The sequence below is a fragment of the Cnephaeus nilssonii genome (assembly GCF_951640355.1).
Source record: "Cnephaeus nilssonii genome assembly, chromosome: 13".
Classification (NCBI taxonomy): domain Eukaryota; kingdom Metazoa; phylum Chordata; class Mammalia; order Chiroptera; family Vespertilionidae; genus Cnephaeus; species Cnephaeus nilssonii.
The window spans coordinates 82,235,163-82,257,398 of NC_137084.1; the positions used below are offsets into that span (position 1 = coordinate 82,235,163).

General features: G+C 45.1%; 1 protein-coding gene across 1 annotated transcript in view; it reads right to left on the reverse strand.

Moving 5' to 3' along the window:
* Positions 1 to 16,962, reverse strand: part of DDX6 (DEAD-box helicase 6) — a 36,026-nt gene extending 19,064 nt beyond the window's left edge. The window contains 5 exon segments of the mRNA XM_079787168.1: positions 174 to 303; positions 8,283 to 8,387; positions 9,666 to 9,729; positions 13,973 to 14,444; positions 16,855 to 16,962. Of these exon segments, the coding sequence (XP_079643294.1) occupies positions 174 to 303; positions 8,283 to 8,387; positions 9,666 to 9,729; positions 13,973 to 14,172 (499 nt within the window). The 5' untranslated portion in view covers positions 14,173 to 14,444; positions 16,855 to 16,962.
* Between the last annotated feature and the right edge of the window lie 5,274 nt (positions 16,963 to 22,236).

The window sequence follows — 22,236 nt, forward strand, 5'->3', positions numbered from 1 at the left end:
TTATCAAAACTGCATAATATAAAAAATTTTTGAAAACTACAAATCTCTTTAAAGAGTTGTGAAAAAAAGGATAAATACTAATTCCAGATTATGTAAATTCTAGCTTAAAAAAATTATCTTCTACATAGCTCCAAGGTCTAAATTATCATTTTCAGTTTAAACAAACAACTAACCTTGTATATTGTCCTTCTTCAGGTCTAGCCGTTCAAGTAAGGGAATGAGGTAGGCACCACTCTTGCCCGTTCCATTTTTTGCTCTAGCTAAAATATCCCTACCAGATAAAGCGATGGGAATGCTCTCCTCCTAGAAGAGACAAGACAATACAAATTACTTGTGAATAAAAATAGCACAGTCTGGCGGCATGGCTCAGTGTTTTGAGCGTCAACCTATGAACCAGGTGGTCACAGTTCGATTCCCAGTCAGGGTACATGCCTGGGTTGCGGGCTCAATCCCAATGGGGGCATGCAGGAGGCAGCCGGTCAATGGTTCTCTCATCACTGATGTTTTTATCTCTCTCTCCCCTCTCCCTTCCTCTCTGAAATCAATAAAAATATATATTCAAAAAAAACACCCCAAAACAGGACATAAGCAAATTCTTGTCTAAAATACAATGGGTATAGCTCTTTGGTATTGCTTTAATGTGTCTTATATGTTTGCATTTTATAAGAATAAGTAAGTAGAGACCATGTAAATTAGCAAGACCAGTCAACATCACCATCATTATCAACCAATATTTACTAAAACTGCTCAAAGAATATATATTAAATTGCATTCCAATGTAATAAACACTGTACATGTAAGTGTGTAATGGCCAAGGAAGCTGAGCATCAACAACAAAGAGAACAAAGAAAGAAGGAACTTGAGCTGACACACAGAAAGAGAAAAAAAGCAGAAGACAGTTCACAATTAAAAAACTGGAGAAAAAAGTGACAAAAAAATACAAAGCCAACACTATATATGATATTTTAGGACTAATAAGCCAATTTTACAATGAAAACTTGTATCTTGGACAACTTAGCCTTGCACAAAGCAGGAAGAGGCTGGAAAAGTCTAACCTCAGGTCCTATTTCATATTTAATAATTATATCCATAAACCTCCAATACCTGTCTTACAGCCAACTCCTCTGTCCTGAAATGTGCTCATATGGAGAGTCATTCCAATCTAGTTACCTCAATCCATGGTCACATTACTGAGGGGGACTCTCATTTTCATATTGAAATTACTGTCATGTGTGTTTTGCAGAAGACAACATTTCCTATTAACTCAGGACAATTTCCCAGACAATAGCAAAGGAGTCTCAACAGTTACTAAAAATTAAATACACATATATATTGGGAAACTAAAAAGGCACAAGTATAAACAGGGAGGAAGCAGAACATTCCTGTTTCTCAAATTAAAGACATAAATTTTAATTTTTAAAACTATAAAGTTAGGCCCAGCCAGTGTGGCTCAGTGGTTGAGCGTCGTCCTATGGACCAGAAGGACATGGTTCGATTCCGAGGGGGCACATGCCTGGGTTTCAGCAGCTCAGTCTCCAGTGTAGGGCATGTGGTAGGCAGCCAATTAATGACTCTCTCTCATCATTGATGTTTCTATCTCTCTCTCCCCCTTCTCCTTTCCTCTCTGAAATCAATAAAAAATATACTAAAAAAAAACCCCAAAAAAGAAAAAGTTAGGAAAATAAATGAGATTCATAATCATTGTAATAATTAGTTCTTTCTATACCTAAGCTAATGACCAAAAGAAATCTCTCCAGCACTTTAAAAATTTTTTAAATATATTTTTATTGTAGAAATATCTAAGTCATAAGCATAATGACTTCTATTTCCCACCATGACATTCATTCTACCCAGAACCCAATCACAGGGGTCAGATGGGTTCCGTGTGGTCAAAACAACAAGCACAGATGCCAGCACTGTGGAAACGGTCTGGACAATGCTGTTATCTTGTTCCTGTAACCAGCAGTCAACAGTCTGCTTATTGTGGTCAAGCAGGTCAAGGAAGAAAATGACTGGAGATCAAACCTGCAACCTTGGCGTATCAGGACAACACTTTAACCCACTGAGCAACCCGGCCAGGGCCTCTTCTATGGTTTTTAAACAGGCCACCTGCACACTATAGCAAAAAAAAGAAAAAAAGGGGGTGGTGGTGGGGCTAAATGGTCGCCAAGGGTCTTCCAATGATTTTCCGAGCCAGGTCCTTTAAAACTATAAAAATTTTCAATGAAGTCAGGCCGGTAGAATTAATTTGGGGGTATCCTAATATGTCTTTGGTTTAGATGGAGGCTACTAACTTCTACATTCCTCTATTTTCTTTGACGGGGCTCATGCTCTACAGAAATTGTTTAAGGGTAAGACTTTGTAACAAAGTCAGTAAGCTAGTCTGTCAGTTAGGATGCACTGGTATTTTGCCTGTATGCTGGCTATTATGATTAGTCTGGTAATTCAGCACATCCACACTGTCTCTTACCACTGTTTCCTAGGAAGACCAGGTAATATGAAGCAAGAAAACTCAGATTCAGACAGCTCTGAGACCAAGAGGAAATAATGTGAAGCTGCCAAGAAGAGAAGGAGAAAAGCAAGCTAAAAATTCTTGAAACACTGTGTGCTAGGCACTCTGCTAGGTAGACACCTCATGATATTTACGTCCTTTCAAGTTTGGTACTTTTTGTTTTACAATTTATAAAATGGATCCTCAGAGATTAATTGTTTTGCCCAAAGTCATGAAGCAAGAAATGCCAGAACTAGGACTTGAACTTAGGTCTGCAAATAACAACATGTGAGTGAGGATGTGGAGAAATCAAAACCCTCATACAGTTAGTGGGAATGTATAGCCACTTTGGAAGTCGGGCAACTCCTCACAAGGTTAAAGAGCATTGGCATATGAATCCACAATTCCACTCCCAGGTATATACCCCCCAAAGTGAAAACATCTCCACACAAAACTTGTACGTTAATGTTCACAGCAGCATCTATATAATGAAAGCCCAGCGACCGTTATGGCAGAACGACCGGTCGCTATGACACACCGGCCACAGGGGCCACCAGTGCCGCTGCCGAGCCCGAGGGCCCCGGGGCCCGTCGCGCAGCTGCTGCTAAGGCGCCGGTAAAGAACGGAAGGTAGCCAGCGCGAGCCTGCAGCGTGAGATGAGGCTCTGTGGGACGAGTTCAATCAGCTGGGCACCGAGATGGTCGTCACCACGGCTGGCAGGTCAGGGCGCCCCTCTCCCCGCTGCGACCCTCCCCACGTGGCGCCGGTCTCGGGCAGTGGGCTTTGGCCCAATCCACATGAGCAAGACTGAGAAGCGGAGTGGGGGGGGCACAGCCCGGCCACCTGCAGGTCCAGCTCCTTCGCTCTCCGAGTCCCGGCTCTAGCGCAAGACGCCTGGCGCACCGGGCCGGAAGGCACTGCTCCGGAGGCCAGGAAGGCGGCGGAGAGAAACCCTGTGAACCTGCTGCCTGATCAGCAGGCCGGGACCTGGCACCAGCAGAAATGGACCGGCTCAGAGTACACTGAGCTTGGGGGGAAGGCAGCCACCTGGGAGGGGCCTTGCCACCAGCCAGCTCCCGGTGGATCCCACCTCAAAGGAAACTCGGTCTGTGGTTCCTTAGTTCAGTCTATTTCAGCTAAAGAGGAGCAGCTGGGCACATTTTAGGGGAGAATTAAGACTCTAAAACAGTGTGTTCTGTTCCATGGAGATTGCTACCCGGTTGTCTTAGGCCTAAATTCCGGGTGATGGTGGGGCCTGGCTCTGCCGCTGGGGCCTGCGTCTTCCAATTGGCCTGTGTTTGTTGAAAGGGCCCAGAGAGAAGAAGGGGAACAGGTTTTCGATGCAGTGGATTTGACCAACAGACAAAGGCGAGTGCCGGCTGAGTCTAACGTACACACAGACCCCAGCTCTGAGTCCGCCTGGCCAGAGGGAGCTCAGGGCCTGTTCGCAGAGCCTTCTGGTGGTTTGTTTCCTTGCTGAGGCCGTCCTCCCTGGGAAGCCAGGGGCCCACGCTCAGCTCCAGCTCAGTGGGTCTTCTCCAGGCCCCTCCCCCTGGCCGGCCCTGCCCCCACCCTGATTGGGGGCGAGGCTGGCTGGCCAACCTCCCGCAGCCCCTCCCCCCTGATTGGCCCAGCCCAATTGGGGCGGGCAGGCTGGACCCCACCATGCACGAATTCGTGCACCAGGCCTCTAGTTATTCATAATAGCTAACAGTGCAAACAACCCTACCAACTGATGAGTGGATAAACCAAATGTGGTCTAGCCGTACAATGGAACATTACTCAACAGAAAGGAATGAAGTTTTGATATATGTTACAACATGGATGACCCCTAAGGAAATATGATAAGCCAAAAGAGGAGAGCATATATTGTATAATTCTATTTATAGGAAATGTCTAGAATAGGTAAATCCATAGAGACAGAAAATAGATTAGTGGCTGCTTATGGCTAGGGGAAAATGAGAGACTGCTAAAGGAGTTTGTTTAGGGTGATGAAAACGTTCTAAAAATGATTGTAGTATCGATTGCACTACTGTGACTATACTAAAAATCACTGAATTGTATACTTTAACCCTTTGCACTAGCTTGCTTTTTTCTCGAGCTGCTACCGATGCTAACCGTGTCAAGTCACACTCGACATCCGAGTGCAAAAGGTTAAATGTGTGAATTGCATGATATTTGAGTTATATCTGAATTTAGCCCAACAACCCCACAACCTTAGGTCTGGTGATGGCAGAATCATGCCACCTTAGCTCTCCAAGTCCATGATCTGGGGTCTAGGGACTGATCTAATCTCTCTACATAAAAGCCTAGGCAACCATTATGACCGAATGACCAGTCGACCAGTCACTATGATGCATACTGACCACCAGGAGGCAGACACTCAATGCAGGAGCTGCTCCCTGGTGGTCAGTGCGCTCCCACAGCCAACCACCCCCTGGACCCCAGCCATGGCCCCGAGCACTGGGCCTCTAGTATATATACATAATGTGTTTTTGTTACATTAGTATCCATTTCCCTTTCTTAGTAGAACCCTAGCTTCCTTCTGAGGTATTACATCTCCCCCACCCCAATGTATCAATAGTCTAGCCAAGCTCCTCAGCCACATGATAGACTCTGGCATTGCTGTGTTTTCCACAAATTCTCAGGCAAAATAATAGCGAAGAAAAAGGCAATGTGAATGATAGTCTCAGGTATCTAATACCTTGGCTAAGTGGCTGGAGAATTAATTGCCTATATGCTATACCAACACTGAGAGTGCAAATAACAAAGTCAATTTTAAAATTTAATACGAAGGTGGAAAATAGAAGCCAGCAAGGGTCTGCTAAATGAACCAATAAATAAAACTATTATATGGAACAATAACCCATAACATTTCTTACGCATTTATCACGTACTAGGCACTGTATTAAGCATACTAACATTCATCACCTCACTGTATCTTCACAATAGCCCTATGGTATATGCTATATTAATTTTATAGGCCAGCAAACCAGGGCTTAGGAAGATCTCGCAATCAACTAAGAAAGCAATGGAGTTGGGATTCAACCTGGGCAGCCTACTTGCAAATCGATAGTGTTCTTAAGCAGTTCTCTAAGCAGTTTAGACCAAGTTCGCCTGCCGACATGTTAACCATCATTTCCAAGCTTTCTAAATGCAGCTGGCTTTTTGAGGGCCTGTTTCCTGCATGCACCTTGCTAAGCACCGGAAATACAAGTTGAAGGACAGACCCTACAGAAGAGCTCTCAGAACTTTTTTTATCCTTACAGATAAAATACATTTACATGAACCTCATTATAGAAAAGTAGTTTACATATTTTTAATATCCACATTCACATTGCCTATCTCGTGGTCGGCAAACTGCGGCTCGCGAGCCACACGCGGCTCTTTGGCCCCTTGAGTGTGGCTCTTCCACAAAATACCACGGCCTGGGCGAGTCTATTTTGAAGAAGTGGCGCTAGAAGAAGTTTAAGTTTAAAAAATTTGGCTCTCAAAAGAAATTTCAATCATTGTACTGTTGATATTTGGCTCTGTTGACTAATGAGTTTGCCGACCACTGGCCTATCTGATTATGTATAACATTATCTTGACACTTTCTCTAGCCATAATAAACTTCTTTCATTTTGTCCACAAAGGCATACTGTCACCCCTAGGCAATCACTAGTCTAGTGTTCTGTGCTTAGAACATGGACCAATTCTTCTTCCAGGTTGTCCCATCTTCCTCAAATGGCTAGATATTTATGCAATTTGGGTAGAAAGTAGTATTACACTAAATTATCTGTACAATTAGCTTCACAGACTGTGAAGGCAGGAACCCTCTCTGCCTTGTTCAACACAACATCCTGCATCTAACACTTTCTAGGTCACTCAATGTTTGCTTAATGAAAAAGTGCTCAATGATGTAACAGGGGATTGTCCTTAAAGCCTGGGTGCAACAGTTTTAGGTCACATAAAGACAGCAGTCATGTTTATCAAATCTGCAATGTACACTGCATGTTTATGTCTACATATATGCATGTACATGCATGCATACATACTGTCTATTCCCTTGCTATTGCCACTGAAAGGGCCAAGGAACAAAGAGTGCACCTAGTGTTCAGATGTTGACCTCTAACCCTATTCCCCACTAATTGGAACTGGGGTTCCTTGGAGAAATGGCTGATTCCAAGACTGGGGCAGGGTAGGTAGATAAGCTTCACGATATGCCAAAAACGAAGTGCTCAAGAAAAATGGAGGGAGGAAAGGGTGAAGAGGTGGAGCACAGAGGATTTTTTAGGACAGTGAAACAACTCTGTATGGTACCATAATGGTGGATATATGTCATTAGACATTTGTTCAAACTCATAGAATGTACACCACTAAGAGTGAACCCTAAGGTAAACTATGGACTTTGGATGATACATGTCAATGTAAGTCATCAGTTGTAACAAATGTATCACAATGTATAACTCTTGCAGAGAATACTGATAATGGGGTGGGGTGGGGGGGCTATGCATAAGTGGGGACGGCGCATATGGGAAATCTCTTTTCGGTTCAACTGCTGTGAGCTTAAAACTGCTCTAAAAATAGTCTATCTATGGCAGGAGTGGGGATGGGCTAGAGGAGGTAGATGGGGGGGGGGAGGAGACATATGTAATACTTTCAATAGTAAAAACAAACAAAAAAAAAAGAAACCTGATAAAAATAATAAAATTAATTAAAAAAAATAAAAATAGTCTATCTGAAAAAGAAAAGGGGGCACGTTACAAAACAACCACAAAGGAGCTCAAATCTGGGAATTTGAGCACAAAAATATCACTGGAAAAAGAAGAATTCATGATTCCATACTGATTTTATACACACACACACACACACACACACAAGGAAGAGATAGGGAAGGCTCTTTAAAAAGCCAAAGGAGTCCTAGAGTTGGAAACTCATCATAATCCAACAAAGACAGGATCATCAATGGATGCTAAGACTAGGAGAAACTTTGATGAAGAGTAGGATCTTTGCATGATCTTAAAGTGATCTCTACAGACTGCTTATAAATTTCAAAGAAGGAAAAAAGCTGCAATTATACAGTAGAAAAATCAGAGGCCACTTTGACAGGGTAATCAAAATTAAAATCACCAATGAGAAATAAACAGACACTGTATACACCTCCAAATGTGATACCCTGAGAAGGCCATAGCGTGATTTCTACAGTATTATGGCTAAGAATGTATTAACTTTAATCACATAGAAACATGAGACAAACCCAGAATGAGGAATGTTCTATTTTAAAAAGGGGGCTATATTTTTTAATATTATCAATATCATAAAAGACTAAAACAAACCAGGAAAATGCTGAAAGGAGGTTAAAGAGACATAACTATATGCAATACCCAATCCTAGGATGGATTCTATACCAAGTAGAAAAAAATGCTAAAAAGGACATTTTTCGGGTCAATTAAAAATTAGAATACAAATGATAAGACAGAAATACTGTATTAATAAAGAATTTTTTAAAAAAAAGGGGGAATTAAGAGACACAGCAAAAAAAAAAAAAGTATTAATGTTGATTTGACCACAGGTTATATAACAGAGTATCTCTATTCTTAGGGAACACTGAAATATTTAGAGATGATGGCCATGATTTTGTAACTTATCCTTAAGAGGTTTGGGGGAAAAAAAAGGTTCGGAAACAAGAGTGCATATATATGCATGTATGTGTGGGTGGGGTACACACAAGAGATTTGATCATTCCCATAGATAAGTATATAATCATTCACTCATAACATTATACATGTGATAAATAGGGGAAACATACCTGAATAGGAGATGGCTTTTCCCAGCCCATTTCAAAAATTCCCATCAGTAACTCCCGCTTTAAACAGTAATCTTCAAACTCATTTCCTTTTGTGGAGGTTACATCCTAGTCAACCAAACAAAACAATAAAAAAAGAATAAAGTACAACTGTGTTCTTTTGTTAGTTAGCATGTTTAAGCAAGTTTGTCTGAGAAACTAATTCTTTATCTACCCCATTTAAGATATAAATATATGCAGATTAGCTCTGTCCTGATCTGTATTTCAACTATTCCTGAAGAATAACCACTCTCTAACAGACACAGGCCATTTAAAAACTGTGTTTGGAGGAAAGGCCACTCTGTGGTCATATTTTTAAGGAACAGGTGGAATACTGTAAAAATCATGCTGTGAAATTAAAATCCAAGATATGAAATCAAACCCTCATTGCCTACAAATAGCCTAGTCAAAATCAGGGCTTCTCAAGCTCAGCAATATTGACATTTGGGCCAGAAAATTCACTGCTGTAAGGGGCTGTCTTATAGCCTTTCCCCAGCTGTGATAACCAGAAATATTTGTAGCTATTGCTAAATATCTCTTGGTTGAAAATACTGGGCTAAGAGAACCATTTTCAACTTCCAGGGGGAGCGGGCCTAAGCCATCAGTCGGACATCCTTAGCACTGCCGTGGAGGCGGGAGAGGCTCCCACCATCGCGGCTGCACTCGCCAGCTGTGCGCCTGGCTTCTGGCTGAGCAGCGCGCCCCCTGTGGGAGCGCACTAACTGCCAGGAGGCATATCCTACATTGAGTGTCTGTCCCCTGGTGGTCAGTGCACATCATAGTGACCAGTCATTCCTCCATCGGGCCGAAACCGGCTCTCTGATATCCCCTGAGGGTCTCAGATTGTGAGAGGGTGCAGGCCAAGCCGAAGGACCCCACCGGTGCACGATCAGGGCCAGGGAGGGATGTGGGAGGGCTCCAGGGTGTGTCCAGCCCGTCTCACTTAGTCCCGATCGGCCAGACCCCAGCAGCAAGCTAACCTACCAGTCAGAGCATATGCTCTCTGGTGGTCAGTGCACATCATAGCGAGCAGTTGAATGGCCTTAGCATATCATTAGCATATTACGCTTTGATTGGTTGAACAGCCAACTGGACGACTGGATACTTAGCACATTAGGCTTTTATTATATAGGATTAACTAGAGGCCCAGTGCATGAATTCATGCATGAATTGGGTCCAGCCCAATTGGGCCAGGGGGAGGGGACATGGGAGGCTGGCCAGCTGGCCCGTCCCCTGGTCAAACTCCCAGTCAAGGGGACAATTTGCATATTAGCCTTTTATTATATAGGATTACTTCACTTTTAGAGTTTCCACACCATCTTAAGTTAAATTTTACAATCAACTTACCGAAGTTTTGATTCTTAGATCCTTTGGAGGGAGTTTTAAAGTCTTTTTCCAGTCATCACCAGGTCTAGAGAGAATGTAGTAAAACTGAAGTATGAGAATTCATAGCATCATATTCTAATACAAAGATAATTCATCTCAATTATAATCCTATTAATAAAAGCCTATGTGGTCATGTCGCCCTCACACCATAACGAGCGATCACCAGGAGACTGCGTGTATAATGGGCGTACGCAGGTAGGCAGGGGCTTGACGCTGCGTGTGTGGCGTGGAGGCGGGTCCCGCTGCTCCGCATTGCGAGGCCAGGGGTCCCGGTGGCTCTGCGAGACACGTCCCGAGGTTCCGGCATACCTCTTTGGGGAAACTGATTGCAGGGCTCCCGCACTGTGACAGAGCACAGGCCAAGCTAGGCCTCCCCCCCTCCCCAGTGCACGATTTTCATGCACCGGGTCTCTAGTTAAGTTATAAAAAGCAGAGTAAGTTTAATATATTGCTATTTACTTAGGAATATAGTTAACAGCCCTGGCCTGTGTGGTTCAATTGGTTGGAGAGCATCATCTCACACACCAAAAGGTGGTGGGTTCATTTCCTGGTTGATTGCCTGTGGGAGGCAACAGATCAATGTCTCTCTTGTATCAATATTTCTCTCCTACCCCCCCCCCGAACCAATTTTTAAAAATCTAATATATAAAGAATATAGTTAACAGAGATAAACATATCACGTATGTGTTTTAATTTAAGCTAGTTAACGATATTAAAAAATTAGAAGATTTTGTGTAAAAGTCCAGATTCTGGCTTTTCCTGTAAAACTGGAAGCTTTAGCAACATTGGTTCCAAATTTCTGCATGGCAATAGCTTGACAGAGCGTAGTAACTGAGTTTAAAATCAAGCAGCTGACCCTTTAAAGAGGGCAAGTATCCTCTCATCTGGCACAGCCATCTGAGTTGGTAACTTCCGGATACTAGTTAAAACCAAGGACTCCAGCCTGGCTGGAGTGGCTCAGTGGTTGAACATCCACCTATGAACCAGGAAGTCACGGTTTGATTCCCAGTCAGGGCACATGCCTCGATGTGGGCTCAATTCCTAGCATATGGCGTGCAGGAGGCAGCTGATCAATGATTCTCTCTCATCATTGATGTTTCTACCCCTTTCTCTCTGTTCCCCTCTGAATTAAAACAGAACAAAACAATACACCAAAGACCCCAGTTTCATCCCTGACTCTACCATTTATTTTTTGACCATGCAGCAGGTACTTTTCCAAGTTTCCATTCTCATATATACAACGGGTTAAGAATTAGATCAGGTAATTTACATAAGGCAATCAGTACAGAGTTGGGCTTGGTCCCCGGTGGGGGAGGCCTGCGGGGGTGGGGGGAAGGACAAGGGGAAGACGGGGGATGGCCAATTGGTGATTCTTATTATTGATGTTTCTGTCTCTCCCTCTCCCTTCCTCTCTGAAATCAATAAAATATAAAAACAAACAAAAAAAAAAACTCCTTTAAAAAAAGAAAAGAAAATGAACTCAATATTATCTGTTAATGAACATCTCTCTTAATCTTTTTTACCAGGTATGCTTTAAACCAGCGGTTGCCAGCCTTTCAAACCTCGAGGGCCACCGGTTGGTGACTGCTGCTCCAAAAGTTTCCTTAAACCAGTGGTCGCCAACCTTTTGGACCTCACGGACCACTGGTTGGCAACCACTGCTTTAAACTATGAATACAGTTAAAAAACAAGAAAAATATAATTTTAAAAATCTCTTTTAGGCCAGGCAAAACCTCTACTATAATATCCAAAGCATCTAGTAGGAAAAAAAAAAAATTGGCAATAAGGCAAACAATGCTTTTCAACAGTGTTGTCTTTAAAATAAATAAGTTTTGCCCTGGCTCGTTTGGCTCAGTGGATAGTGTCGGACTGCGGACTGAAGGGTCCTGGGTTCGATTCCGGTTAAGGGCACATGCCTGGGTTGCAGGCTCGATCCCCAGTAAGGGGTGTGCAGGAGGCAGCCGATCAATGATTCTCTCTCATCATTGATGTTTCTATCTCTCCATCTCCCTCTCTAAAATCAATAAAAGAAAATATATTTTAAAAAATAAGTTTTTTGCCCTGGCTGGTGTTGTTCAGTGGTCAGAGCTTCACCCCGGGGAACGAAAGGGTCTCTGGTTTGATTCCCAGCCCAGGGCACATACCTGGGTTAGGGGTTCGCTCCCCATCTCTGGTGGGGGTGTGTACTGGAGGCAACCAATCAATTGATGTTTCTCTCTCTCCCTCCCTCCCACCCTCCTTTCCACTCTCTAATAGCAATGGGGGGGGGGGGGGGGAGGATATATAATATGTTTTCATTGATTTCATTATAGCCGCTCATAATCAGAGCCTCCAAAACATTTCAAGTCTTGATTTAGAAAGATAAACACTTATTTTACTTAAAGCTAGGTTTCATATAATCAAAGACACTCTAAGAAAGGTACCTATTTGCTACCACTTCCAAGGGTATTAAAGCCTTCTATCTCAACCTATACCACAGCAAAGTTTCTAAGCAAAAAAATGTCAGCTGAACATCCTACTAGGCCAGCCTACCACACTGTCAAATTCAACAGTGAATAAAAGTACAGAGGATACAATGCAAAATCTGTCCAGAAGGAATTTAGAAACCAAACTACTTAAAACAAGAAAATAAGTGATAGCGGTAAGTATTAGAAGAGTCCTGAACAGCTGATGGGATCTAGAAGCCTTCATGGAAGAGATGACACTTGAACTATAATTTAAAGAAGCCAAAGAACTGAAAAGAAACTATTAATCCTTGGAAAACAAAAGTAAAGCCCACTGTTGTCTCAAATTAGAATAACATAGATTTATGTTTCTATTTTTAAGGAATAAAAATAGCCTAAATTTTGCTAGCCTATTCATAGTTTATCAAGACAAACTACAATTCAGAATATATTCTAATTAAAGCATTCACCTTAAAAATAATAGAATATGCATTAATGACAATTCTCCCAGTGACCAAATCAATTCTATTGGAAATTCTTATAGGTCACTAGTGAACCACATAGCAGTGACCATCTATATGATATCCTGTTATCTTATAAAAGCCATTTTTCTTTAGGAAGTGCTTCTTAAGCATGGAAAATATCTGGATTGTAACACAAAACATTTTAGTTCAGTGAACCTGTTTCATCATCTTAGATTTCTAGAGGTTAAATCAATTATATGGCTAGATTCTTAACAAAGCCAAATCTCAAATGGGTCAAGTTTAAATGTTAATTTTCTATTAACGAAATCTTTAGAGCGATATTTACCATTCAAATAATGTATAGTGAACACTTAAAAAATGGCAGCCTTGGGGGGGAGGGCATATATGGGAGTGGGGTGAGGGGGGCAATGGTAAGATATGTACACATATAATACCTTAATAAAAAAAATTGGAAAGGAAAAAAAAAATGGCAGCCTACAATCTTCCAGATTTGAAAGAAAACACATTCTGTAGTCAGATGAGGCTCTTGAGTTTTTAGTCAACTAGGGCAGTGGTCGGCAAACTTATTAGTCAACAGAGAAATATCAACAGTACAACGATTGAAATTTCTTTTGAGAGCCAAATTTTTAAACTTAAACTTCTTCTAACGCCACTTCTTCAAAATAGACTCGCCCAGGCCGTGGTATTTTGTGGAAGAGCCACACTCAAGGGGCCAAAGAGCCGCATGTGGCTCGCGAGCCGCAGTTTGCCGACCACGGAACTAGGGGAATCTGGGCTATTCAGAGATGTGTTTCCCAGAGTTCAAAATCCTGAGATTCTCTATTTGACTGTGTGTTATTTTGTGTGTGTGTGTAACAGGAGAAAGCTTATAAACCAAAAAATTTTAAGCTAAGTTGCAAAAACTGAAAAAAAAAAAAAAAAAAGTTATGGTTAAATTTTATGAGTACATTTGGAGGTAAGAAGGCTGGGCAAGTCCTTACATTTGAAACTTGAAACTGACTTTAAATGTCATTTAAACTAGGACATGGTGCAGTTATACTAGGGAAAAATCATATTGACAAAAACAAGATGAATCTGAGCTAATTATGAAAGCCAGCAATGTTTAAAATATAACCTATACAAAATTAATATATATCTTCTGTACCTATATTCATTACTTAATAAACCTGAATTAATTATGACAGAAATACATTATTCTATTGCAAATACCTACTGGCCATTAAACAAAGTCATCTGTCCTGCACAATGAAAACGGTTCAAGTACACAGAGTGGTCATTAACACAGTAAGAAAGGAGACCTCCTTGGTCCCCCAGTATGTCTGTTTCTCCGAACACTTACTTAATAGTGGTGGTCACACTCTGTGCTTGCTGCTGAGTGCCATTATTGATTGTGTTGGTGTTTTTCAGTTGGTTCATCTGTTGCTGTGTCGGTGTGCCCCCTCCTCCGGGGCCACCACTGGGCTTCACAGGGCCCCTCAGCTGACCATTTTGACTGGATAGACCCATTATAACAGGGTTCTCTGTTCTGGCCGTGCTCATGCTGTATTAAATGTACAGATGTCTCTTCCAAACTTCAAAACTTTTGAAAATCAGTAGAGAAACTGTAATACAGTTTATTAGGCTCTCCAAAATGAAGAGATAAATATAAGTCTTGCTCAATATTGAGTCCTTTATTGCAATGCAGGCAAGCACCTGTAAGTCTCTGAACAGTAAGCAGCAGTAACTTGCTCTCATGCACCGAATCAACTTTTTATTTTTTTATAGGTTCTCTAACGAGGTTTGGTTATATATCTGAATTCACTCACTTCAATCTGAAACAAAGAAAAAGTTCAGTTAGCAAACACACGAAGGTTAGAAAAAAACTGTTTCCTAACACTTTTTAAATTAAAAAATTAAGAATACAACTGCACTTAGATCACATCATTAGCCAGGCTAATAGAGACACAAAAAGATGAACTGCACACAAAACCAAACCCACAATGAAATCAAACTTTTAAATTGTCAGCTCAAAGCAACCCAGAGAATATTAGCATAAAGATACTGTAATTAAATTAGCAATAGTTCTCAAGTGACGATATCTTCTCTTCAGTTTCCTCCCTGAATTTTCTAAAAGTCAATGATTCATTCCAATTAATTGCGTCACAACTCAAATAAGTATCTCACAACTTAAGAGTAAGTCTACCTATGTACAAGGCAAGACAAATTTCTTCTTTCTGACAGCAACTGAGAATCCTCCAAGAGCTATATAAGCTTTTGACTTAACTTTATGCTTTTAGAAATATAAAACCCATTTGTAACCTTATGAATTTCAAGTGCAGAAATTAAACTTTATGAAGAAAAATGCCATTTTCCTTAAGTTCTTGTCCTTTAAAACAGTAACTGAAGCAGGAATATAGACATGTCTACATGTCACAATATTTTACTAGAAAACAGCCAAGAATTTGAATAGTAAAAAAACGGTTAGCCCGGCTGGTGTGGCTCAGTTGTTGAGCAGCGGCATCAGAACTCGGAAAGTCATGATTCAATTCCTGGCCCAGGCACATACTAGCGTTGGGGGCTGATCCCCAGTAGGGGGCGTGCAGGAGGCAGCCTTTTGATGATTTTCATCATTGATGTTTCTCTCCCTCTCCCTTCCTCTCTGAAATCTATAAAGTGTGTGTGTGTGTGTGTGGTTAACTTCCTCCATTTTTAATTATTCCCAAAACCGAATTCATATATTAAAATGAAGTGAATAAAAATTTACCAAGGCCAGACAGAAAATAAATGCCTACTCAGTTGGGTTTGTTCCTTTTTACCTCCTTACCCAAAATACACAAGCTTATTAATTAGTGTTGTTTTTGTCATACCCCACGGCTTCTCAAACAAAATTTTTCTAAAATACTTATGCCTTAAAAAAAGAAAGTTGCCTCACAAGCAAATCCTGATTATCACAAACACAGGAGGTATTATTTCAAAGTCTCCCAGAACCTGATTAACTTCTTAAGCAGATCGTGGTTAACAGTTACCTAGTGTCTGTTCAAGGCAGTGAATGGTATCCTATAGTGACAGGTTTATATCATGACCAACAATATCAGTAGTTCGCACCAGAAAACTTGTTTGCGAAGTTCGAACAGGATGAAGAGGGCAACCTCCAAAGATAAGTGTTATCCTTACTATCCATCCTGTGCGTAAGACAGATTCAGATCCCAAGAGTGAGAACTGCGTCCCTCTCAATTAAAACCGAAACTTGCACTGCAGCACTCTCAGAAAGGGAAATGTTCCTCCTACCCCTTCCCAACTTAGATTTGCAACTTATATTTCTACATTTTCAGAAGTTGGAAGGAAACGTAGACTCGCTGGGAGGAACCCACGCCGGGTTAATTACAGCACTTCCCAGGCTGTAGTTGGCAACTGACAGTTTTACTCCCCAAACACGCCCGTCACCCCAACGCAGCTCCTCCAAGGTGGCCCGCGAGCCGGGCTGTTTTATGGTGAAGAGGGGAAAGGGGGTGAAGGAGAGAAAGGGGAGTAAGCGAGCAATAAGGAAAGACACAAGCCGACGATTTGAGCCTCGTAATTGTAAGATAATAATTCAATTATTTCTTACTCTCCCTGCCCACTCCCCCCCCCCCAAAGACACCCACAGTCCAAGGCAGCTCCCCGTGATCATAAACACACAAGGGTTGGGGCCCTGCAATCCTATCTGCGCAACAAGAGCAGGGACCGAACCAGCGCCGTGAGTAGGAAACAATATGGAGTTTCCTGTAAGGCCCCAAAGAGAACCCTTAACCAAAAAGCCCTCCTTTCCCCCACGACTCGGGGGCGCCAGCAACACCCTCTCGCTACCGCCCTAATTCCAGCCCAGCAGCTGCCGGTCCCTTCCCCGCCGAGCCCCCGGCTACTGCACCCCCGCCGCCCCCGGAGGCTGCCTCGTACCCGGTCACTTCCATCGGGGCCCGGGGTCCTGGCCGCCCCCCGGCCCTCATTCCCCCGCGTCTAGAGAGCTCCTCCGGACCCGTGGCCGCTCCCTCGCGGACCCCGCCGCGCACCACATCCCGTATCCGACTCCTCTCAGGCGCCCCGACCCACAGCTGCCGCCTGCCTTCCTCCCCGGGCCCGTCCGGGCCTCAGGCCGCCGCCTCTGGGCGCCCCACGCCGGCGACCGGCTCCCCGCAGCCGCGACTGCGCCGCCGACCTTACCCCCGCCCTTCACCCAACTCCCCGGCTCGGCCCGAGTCCTACCGCCGAGGCCGCTCCGCTCGCACCCTCGGCCCTTTATTGTTGACTCGAAGCTCCCAAAATGGCGGCGCTCCTTCCTCCTCGGCTCCAGCGCCCGCCCCGCCCGCCGCGCCGCCGGCCCCGCCCCGCGCCGCCGGCCCCGCCCCGCGCCGCCGGCCCCGCCCCGCGCCGCCGGCCCCGCCCCGCGCCGCCGGCCCCGCCCCGCGCCGCCGGCCCCGCCCCGCGCCGCCGGCCCCGCCCCGCGCCGCCGGCCCCGCCCCGCGCCGCCGGCCCCGCCCCGCGCCGCCGGCCCCGCCCCGCGCCGCCGGCCCCGCCTCCTAAGCACCGCCCCGGGGCCCGCCCGGCCCCGCCTCGCCCCGCCCCCGGGCCCCGCCCCGCCCCGCCCCGCCAGCCCCAGCCCCGCCCCGCACCCCCAGTCCCGTCCCCCGGCCAGGCCAGCGTGGTAACCGCGTCCCAGGTCTGCGGCCCTAATTCCGCCGCTGCGCGCGCTCAGGCCGCCGCCGAAGTCGCCACTGGCCACTGGCCGCCTCGCTCCGGCGCCCGCCCTGGCCCGCCGCTCCCCGCCTTACTCTTGTGCCCCCCCGCATGGCGGCGGCTCCTCCTCCGCGCAAGATGGCGAGCTCTCCGGCGCCGCGGCACGGTCGCCTCCCGAATCCCCGGCTCCCGGGTTCCCCAGCTCCCCGGCAGGAGAACGCGGGGCCGTGCTCACCCCGCGGGCCGCGGACGCCGGGCGGGAGAGGGGGTGCGGCTGCTCCCCAAGGGGAGGGCGGGCTGCCTTTCCCACCGCGGGGCCGAGGCCCGCAAGTGTCCGCCCTGCCTTCGCCCCAGGCACCCGGGGTGGTGACCGAGGCGGACCTGCATCTCCTGCCCGGGACGCGCTCTGAGCGGGGCCTCCCAGGCCACGGCTCGGGACGGAGAGCGGACCCGGCCCGCGGGCGCCTGGGAGAAAGGCGCCGGGGCAGCTGCGGGGGAGCCCGTCGTCCTGGGAATAGGTTCTGAAGGGAAAGGGGTTCCGGCCGGCCTGACCCGCACCAGAAAGGTGTTATGTGTTTGTCCCCAGAAACACTTTTCATATCTTACTGTCCCGCTAGCCCTTAACAGAGTAACAAGACAGCGAGGTTGTCCCAGGAGAAACAAAAACTGAAGCGGGAGAGCTGGGTCGGGGGGAGAAAAGCCTGGCCTCACCCAGCTGAGACCCGATGCCCGGAGAGGGGCCGGGCCAGGTGACGGCACAGCTCTGAGCCACATCTGCAGCGCCCAGCCCGGAAGTGAAACCGCCGCCCCTGCAGGAATCAGCCTGATGGGTCTCGATGGTCTGACCGCCAGCTTCCCTCATTTTTGCTGCTACTTTCAACTTGGGACCCATCAGATAAAGTTAAATATGTTCCCCAAATCAGTCACACAAGGTGCTCCTCTAATACTCCGCCTCCAGCTTACCCATGCCAACACCCTCCAATCTGTTCTCTTGGTTGGTCTTTATATGCACACAACCAATGGAAAGGTGATAAAGAAGTGTGAAAAGGCTTGGCTGTTCTTGAGATTAAAAAGAAGATTCCCCTTACAATTTTTAAAATGCTTAATTTGTAGCATGTCATCTCCTACCCAGATTTTAAAACACTGATGTAAGAAAAAAAACCCAAAACATTCATGTAAGGAAATAACCCTAACCCTTGTGCCCATCCTGGAGAGAGGTGGCAAATGGTTACTTAAGAAAACGTTAAAATGTGAGGCCTTGGTTTGCCTCACTGTCTTTCCAAGTAGCATGGATGTTAAGGGGAGAGGAGCCTAAAGATTGGAAACAGAGCGCTGTGGGGTTTCTCCCTATACAGCCAGAAAATGAGGCCAGGCGGAGGAAAGGGGTTTGCTTCATAAATAAACTTACCTTCCACAGGGACTTGGCTGAAGTCCTGACAAAAAAACAAAAGTGAGGAAGCAGCCAGAAGTAAAATATGAAATAGCTGCCCATTTTTACCTGGGAATCCTGTCACGGCTAAAACATTAAAAGAGTCTGTATAGTCTTGTAAGATAGTCAGATATCCTTATAACTTTACTAGAGGCCTGGTGCACAAAAATTCGTGCACTGGATTGGGGGGGGGGTCCCTCAGCCCAGCCTGCACCCTCTCGCAGTCCGGGAGCCCTTGGGGGATGTCTCCCTGCCAGCTTAGGCCGGCTCCAGTCAGACATCCCTCTGGCAGCCCAGGAGCCCTTGGGCGATGTCCAACTGTGGCTTAGCTGCAGCCAGACATCCTCAGCACTGCCGCGGTGGCAGGAGAGGCTCCCGCCTCTGCCGCTGTGCTCGAAGCTGTCAGCCTGGCTTGTGGCTGAGCAGAGCTCCCCCTGTGGAAGCGCACTGACCACCAGGGGCAGCTCCTGCGTTGAGTGTCTGCCCCCTGGTGGTCAGTGCGTGTCATAGTGATGTCATTCTGCTGTTAGGGTCAATTTGCATATTACCCTTTTATTATATAGGACTAGAGGCCTGGTGCACGAAATTTGTGCACGGGGGTATGTGTCCCTCAGCCCAGTCTGCACCCTCTCCAATCTGGACCCTCTCCGATCCCGGTAGGATCGGGCCTAAACGGGCAGTCAGACATCCCTCTCACAATCCAGGACTGCTGGCTCCCAACTGCTTGCCTGCCTGCCTTCCTGATTGCCCCTAACCACTCCCCTGCCAGCCTGATTGATGTCTAACTGCTCCCCTGCCAGCCTGATTGCCCCTAACTGCCCTCCCCTGCAGGCCTGGTCCCCCCAACTGCTCTCCCCTGCAGGCCTGGGTCCCCCCCCAACTGCCCTTGCCTGCAGGCCCGGTCACCCCCAACTTCCCTCCTCTGCCAGCTTGGTCACCCCTAACTGTCCTCCCCTGCAGGCTTGATCGCCCCCAACTGCCCTCCCTTGCAGGCCTAGTCCCTCCCAACTGCCCTCCCCTGCTGGCCATCTTGTGGTGGCCATCTTGTGTCCACATGGGGGCAGCCATCTTGTGTGTTGGAGTGATGGTCAATTTGCATATTACTCTTTTATTAGATAGGATGTCTGCCCTTTTCAGTTTCCTGATGAGAAGCATAGACAGTATAAAATTAAGCTATGAACCCATTGGGTTAGCAGGGTTCAATTTAAGTAGTTGATAGGTCTGATCCAACTACTATATCTCAATACTTTTTTCCCCTCCCTACTTCAAACAGATTAACAAGAACCATAGAAAATATGACACTAGGAATATAGATGAATTATTTGATAATGCATTATATAGTAAAATGAATGTTTTAAAAATACTACATAAATCCAATCCTTTGGCCTTTTACTTAATATTGAATATAATTGTTTGGGTGGTTTGTGGTAAATATGGTTTCTGGAGGGTGTTCTATACCCAGTGAGTCACCTATTTATTTTAACAAAATGCTTTCCAAGATGTATTAGCTGTGTTCATTTGATTTGTAGTCACTCTCACTTTCCTCCTACCCTACGTTTTGAATTTTGAACTATAAAGCTGTTAGCTAAAGTGTTAGGCCTGGATTGTTAGCTGGCTTCTAGAGAATCTGTCTGTAGAAAAGATGTTTTAAAAAAGAAAAGATTCAAAAATAAAATTGAGGTTTTCAGTATCTTTATAACACAATAGGATTCCTTTTTTTTGAAAGAATGAGATGCAACTAAAAAATGCTACTTGGAATTCAATTACAATAATGGGTCCTCTAGCAAGCATTATTTGCCAGTCTTACATCCTATTTACCTAAAAATAACCAGAAAAAAAATCACATTAATTTTAAATCACTTGATTTCATTTTAACTTAAATTGAAAATATTTAGAATCTAGAATTCCAAGTAATTTGAAGTTGGATATATTTATAGCTATGATACTATTTTTAAAAAAATATTTTTTATTGATTTCAGAGAGGAAGGGAGAGGGAGGGAGAGAGAGAGAGAGAGACAGAGAGAGAGAGAGAAACATCAATGATGAGAGACAGGGATTGAGCCCGCAACCCCCACATGTGCCCTTGACCAGAATTGAACCTGGGACTCTTCAGTCAGCAGGCTGACACTCTATCCACTGAGCCAAACCAGCTAGGGCTATGATACTCTTAAAACTCAAAAAAAATTTTTTTTCCACATTCTAGATCACAGGGTACATAACATTTATTTCATATATTTTCCTCTTCAATTTTTAAAATATATATATTTTTTATTGATTTCAGAGAGGAAGGGAGAGGGAGAGAGAGAGAGAAACATCAATAATGAGAGAGAATCATTGATCAGCTCCTCTTACATGTCTCCTACTGGGAACCAAGCCCACAACTCGAGTATGTGCCCTTGACTGGAATCGAACCCGGGACCCTTTAGTCCACAGGCCGACACTCTATCCACTGAGCCCAACCAGCTAGGGCCTCAAATGTTTTTAACATGCTAAAATGGATTTCACACTTTTCACTTTCTATAAAAATTTTTTAAGGAAACATAATAGCTTTTTTTTTTCAAACTCAATAAGCAAATACGTTCATTACTTAAGAAAAAAGATTTGCCCATACCATCCTATGTAATAAAAGCCTATTATGCAAATCGACCAAACGGCGGAATGACCGGTCGCTATAACGCACACTGACCACCAGGGGGCAGACGCTCAACGCAAGAGCTGTCCCCAGGCCCCAGGCCAGCCAAGGCTGGTGCCAGCAGGCCTCTAGGATCTATACTAATAAAAGGGTAATATGCTAATTAGACTGGATGACCGGACATCTTCCGGATGTCCGGCTTCCTTCTGGACAAAGCCATGGTAGTGGGTGCCAAGGCAGAGGCGGTGGGGCCTAAACTGGCAGTTGGATCCCCCAAGGGGTCCCAGATTGGAGAGGGTGCAGGCCAGGCTGAGGGACCCCCCCCCTGCCCATGCATGAATTTTGTGCACCAGGCCTCTAGTCCTCAATAAAAGGATTTACCCCTCGCTGAGCTTTATAGGTCAACATTTTTGCTCTTTCATCACTTGCATTATAATATTCTGATTTCCAAAAGAAGTTTCAGCAGGTAAAGCTCTTTCCCAAATATGCTTTAGCAATATCTGGTAGTCACTAAGATTAAAGGCTAATAAGCCCAAGGAGCCAAATACCATTTTTCTTTGGGTTTCATAGGTAAAAAATTGCCTCTTCAATTTACACCCCTGAAGAAAATGAAGCAGCACCAGCCTGCTGCAGGCTGAGTGAAGATCTTCTCAGAGAGGGACAAGTACTATACTGAAGCTAATGCGGACGAAGCAGATGTTTTTAATCACTGAGAGGCCACACCAGGCACATTTTGTTGGAATAAATGTTCCATTTCTGCCTGGCCGGAGTGGTTCAGTTGTTGCACATTGACCTACGAGCCAGGAGGTCTCTGTTCAATTCCTAGTCAGAGTACATGCCGGGTTGTGGG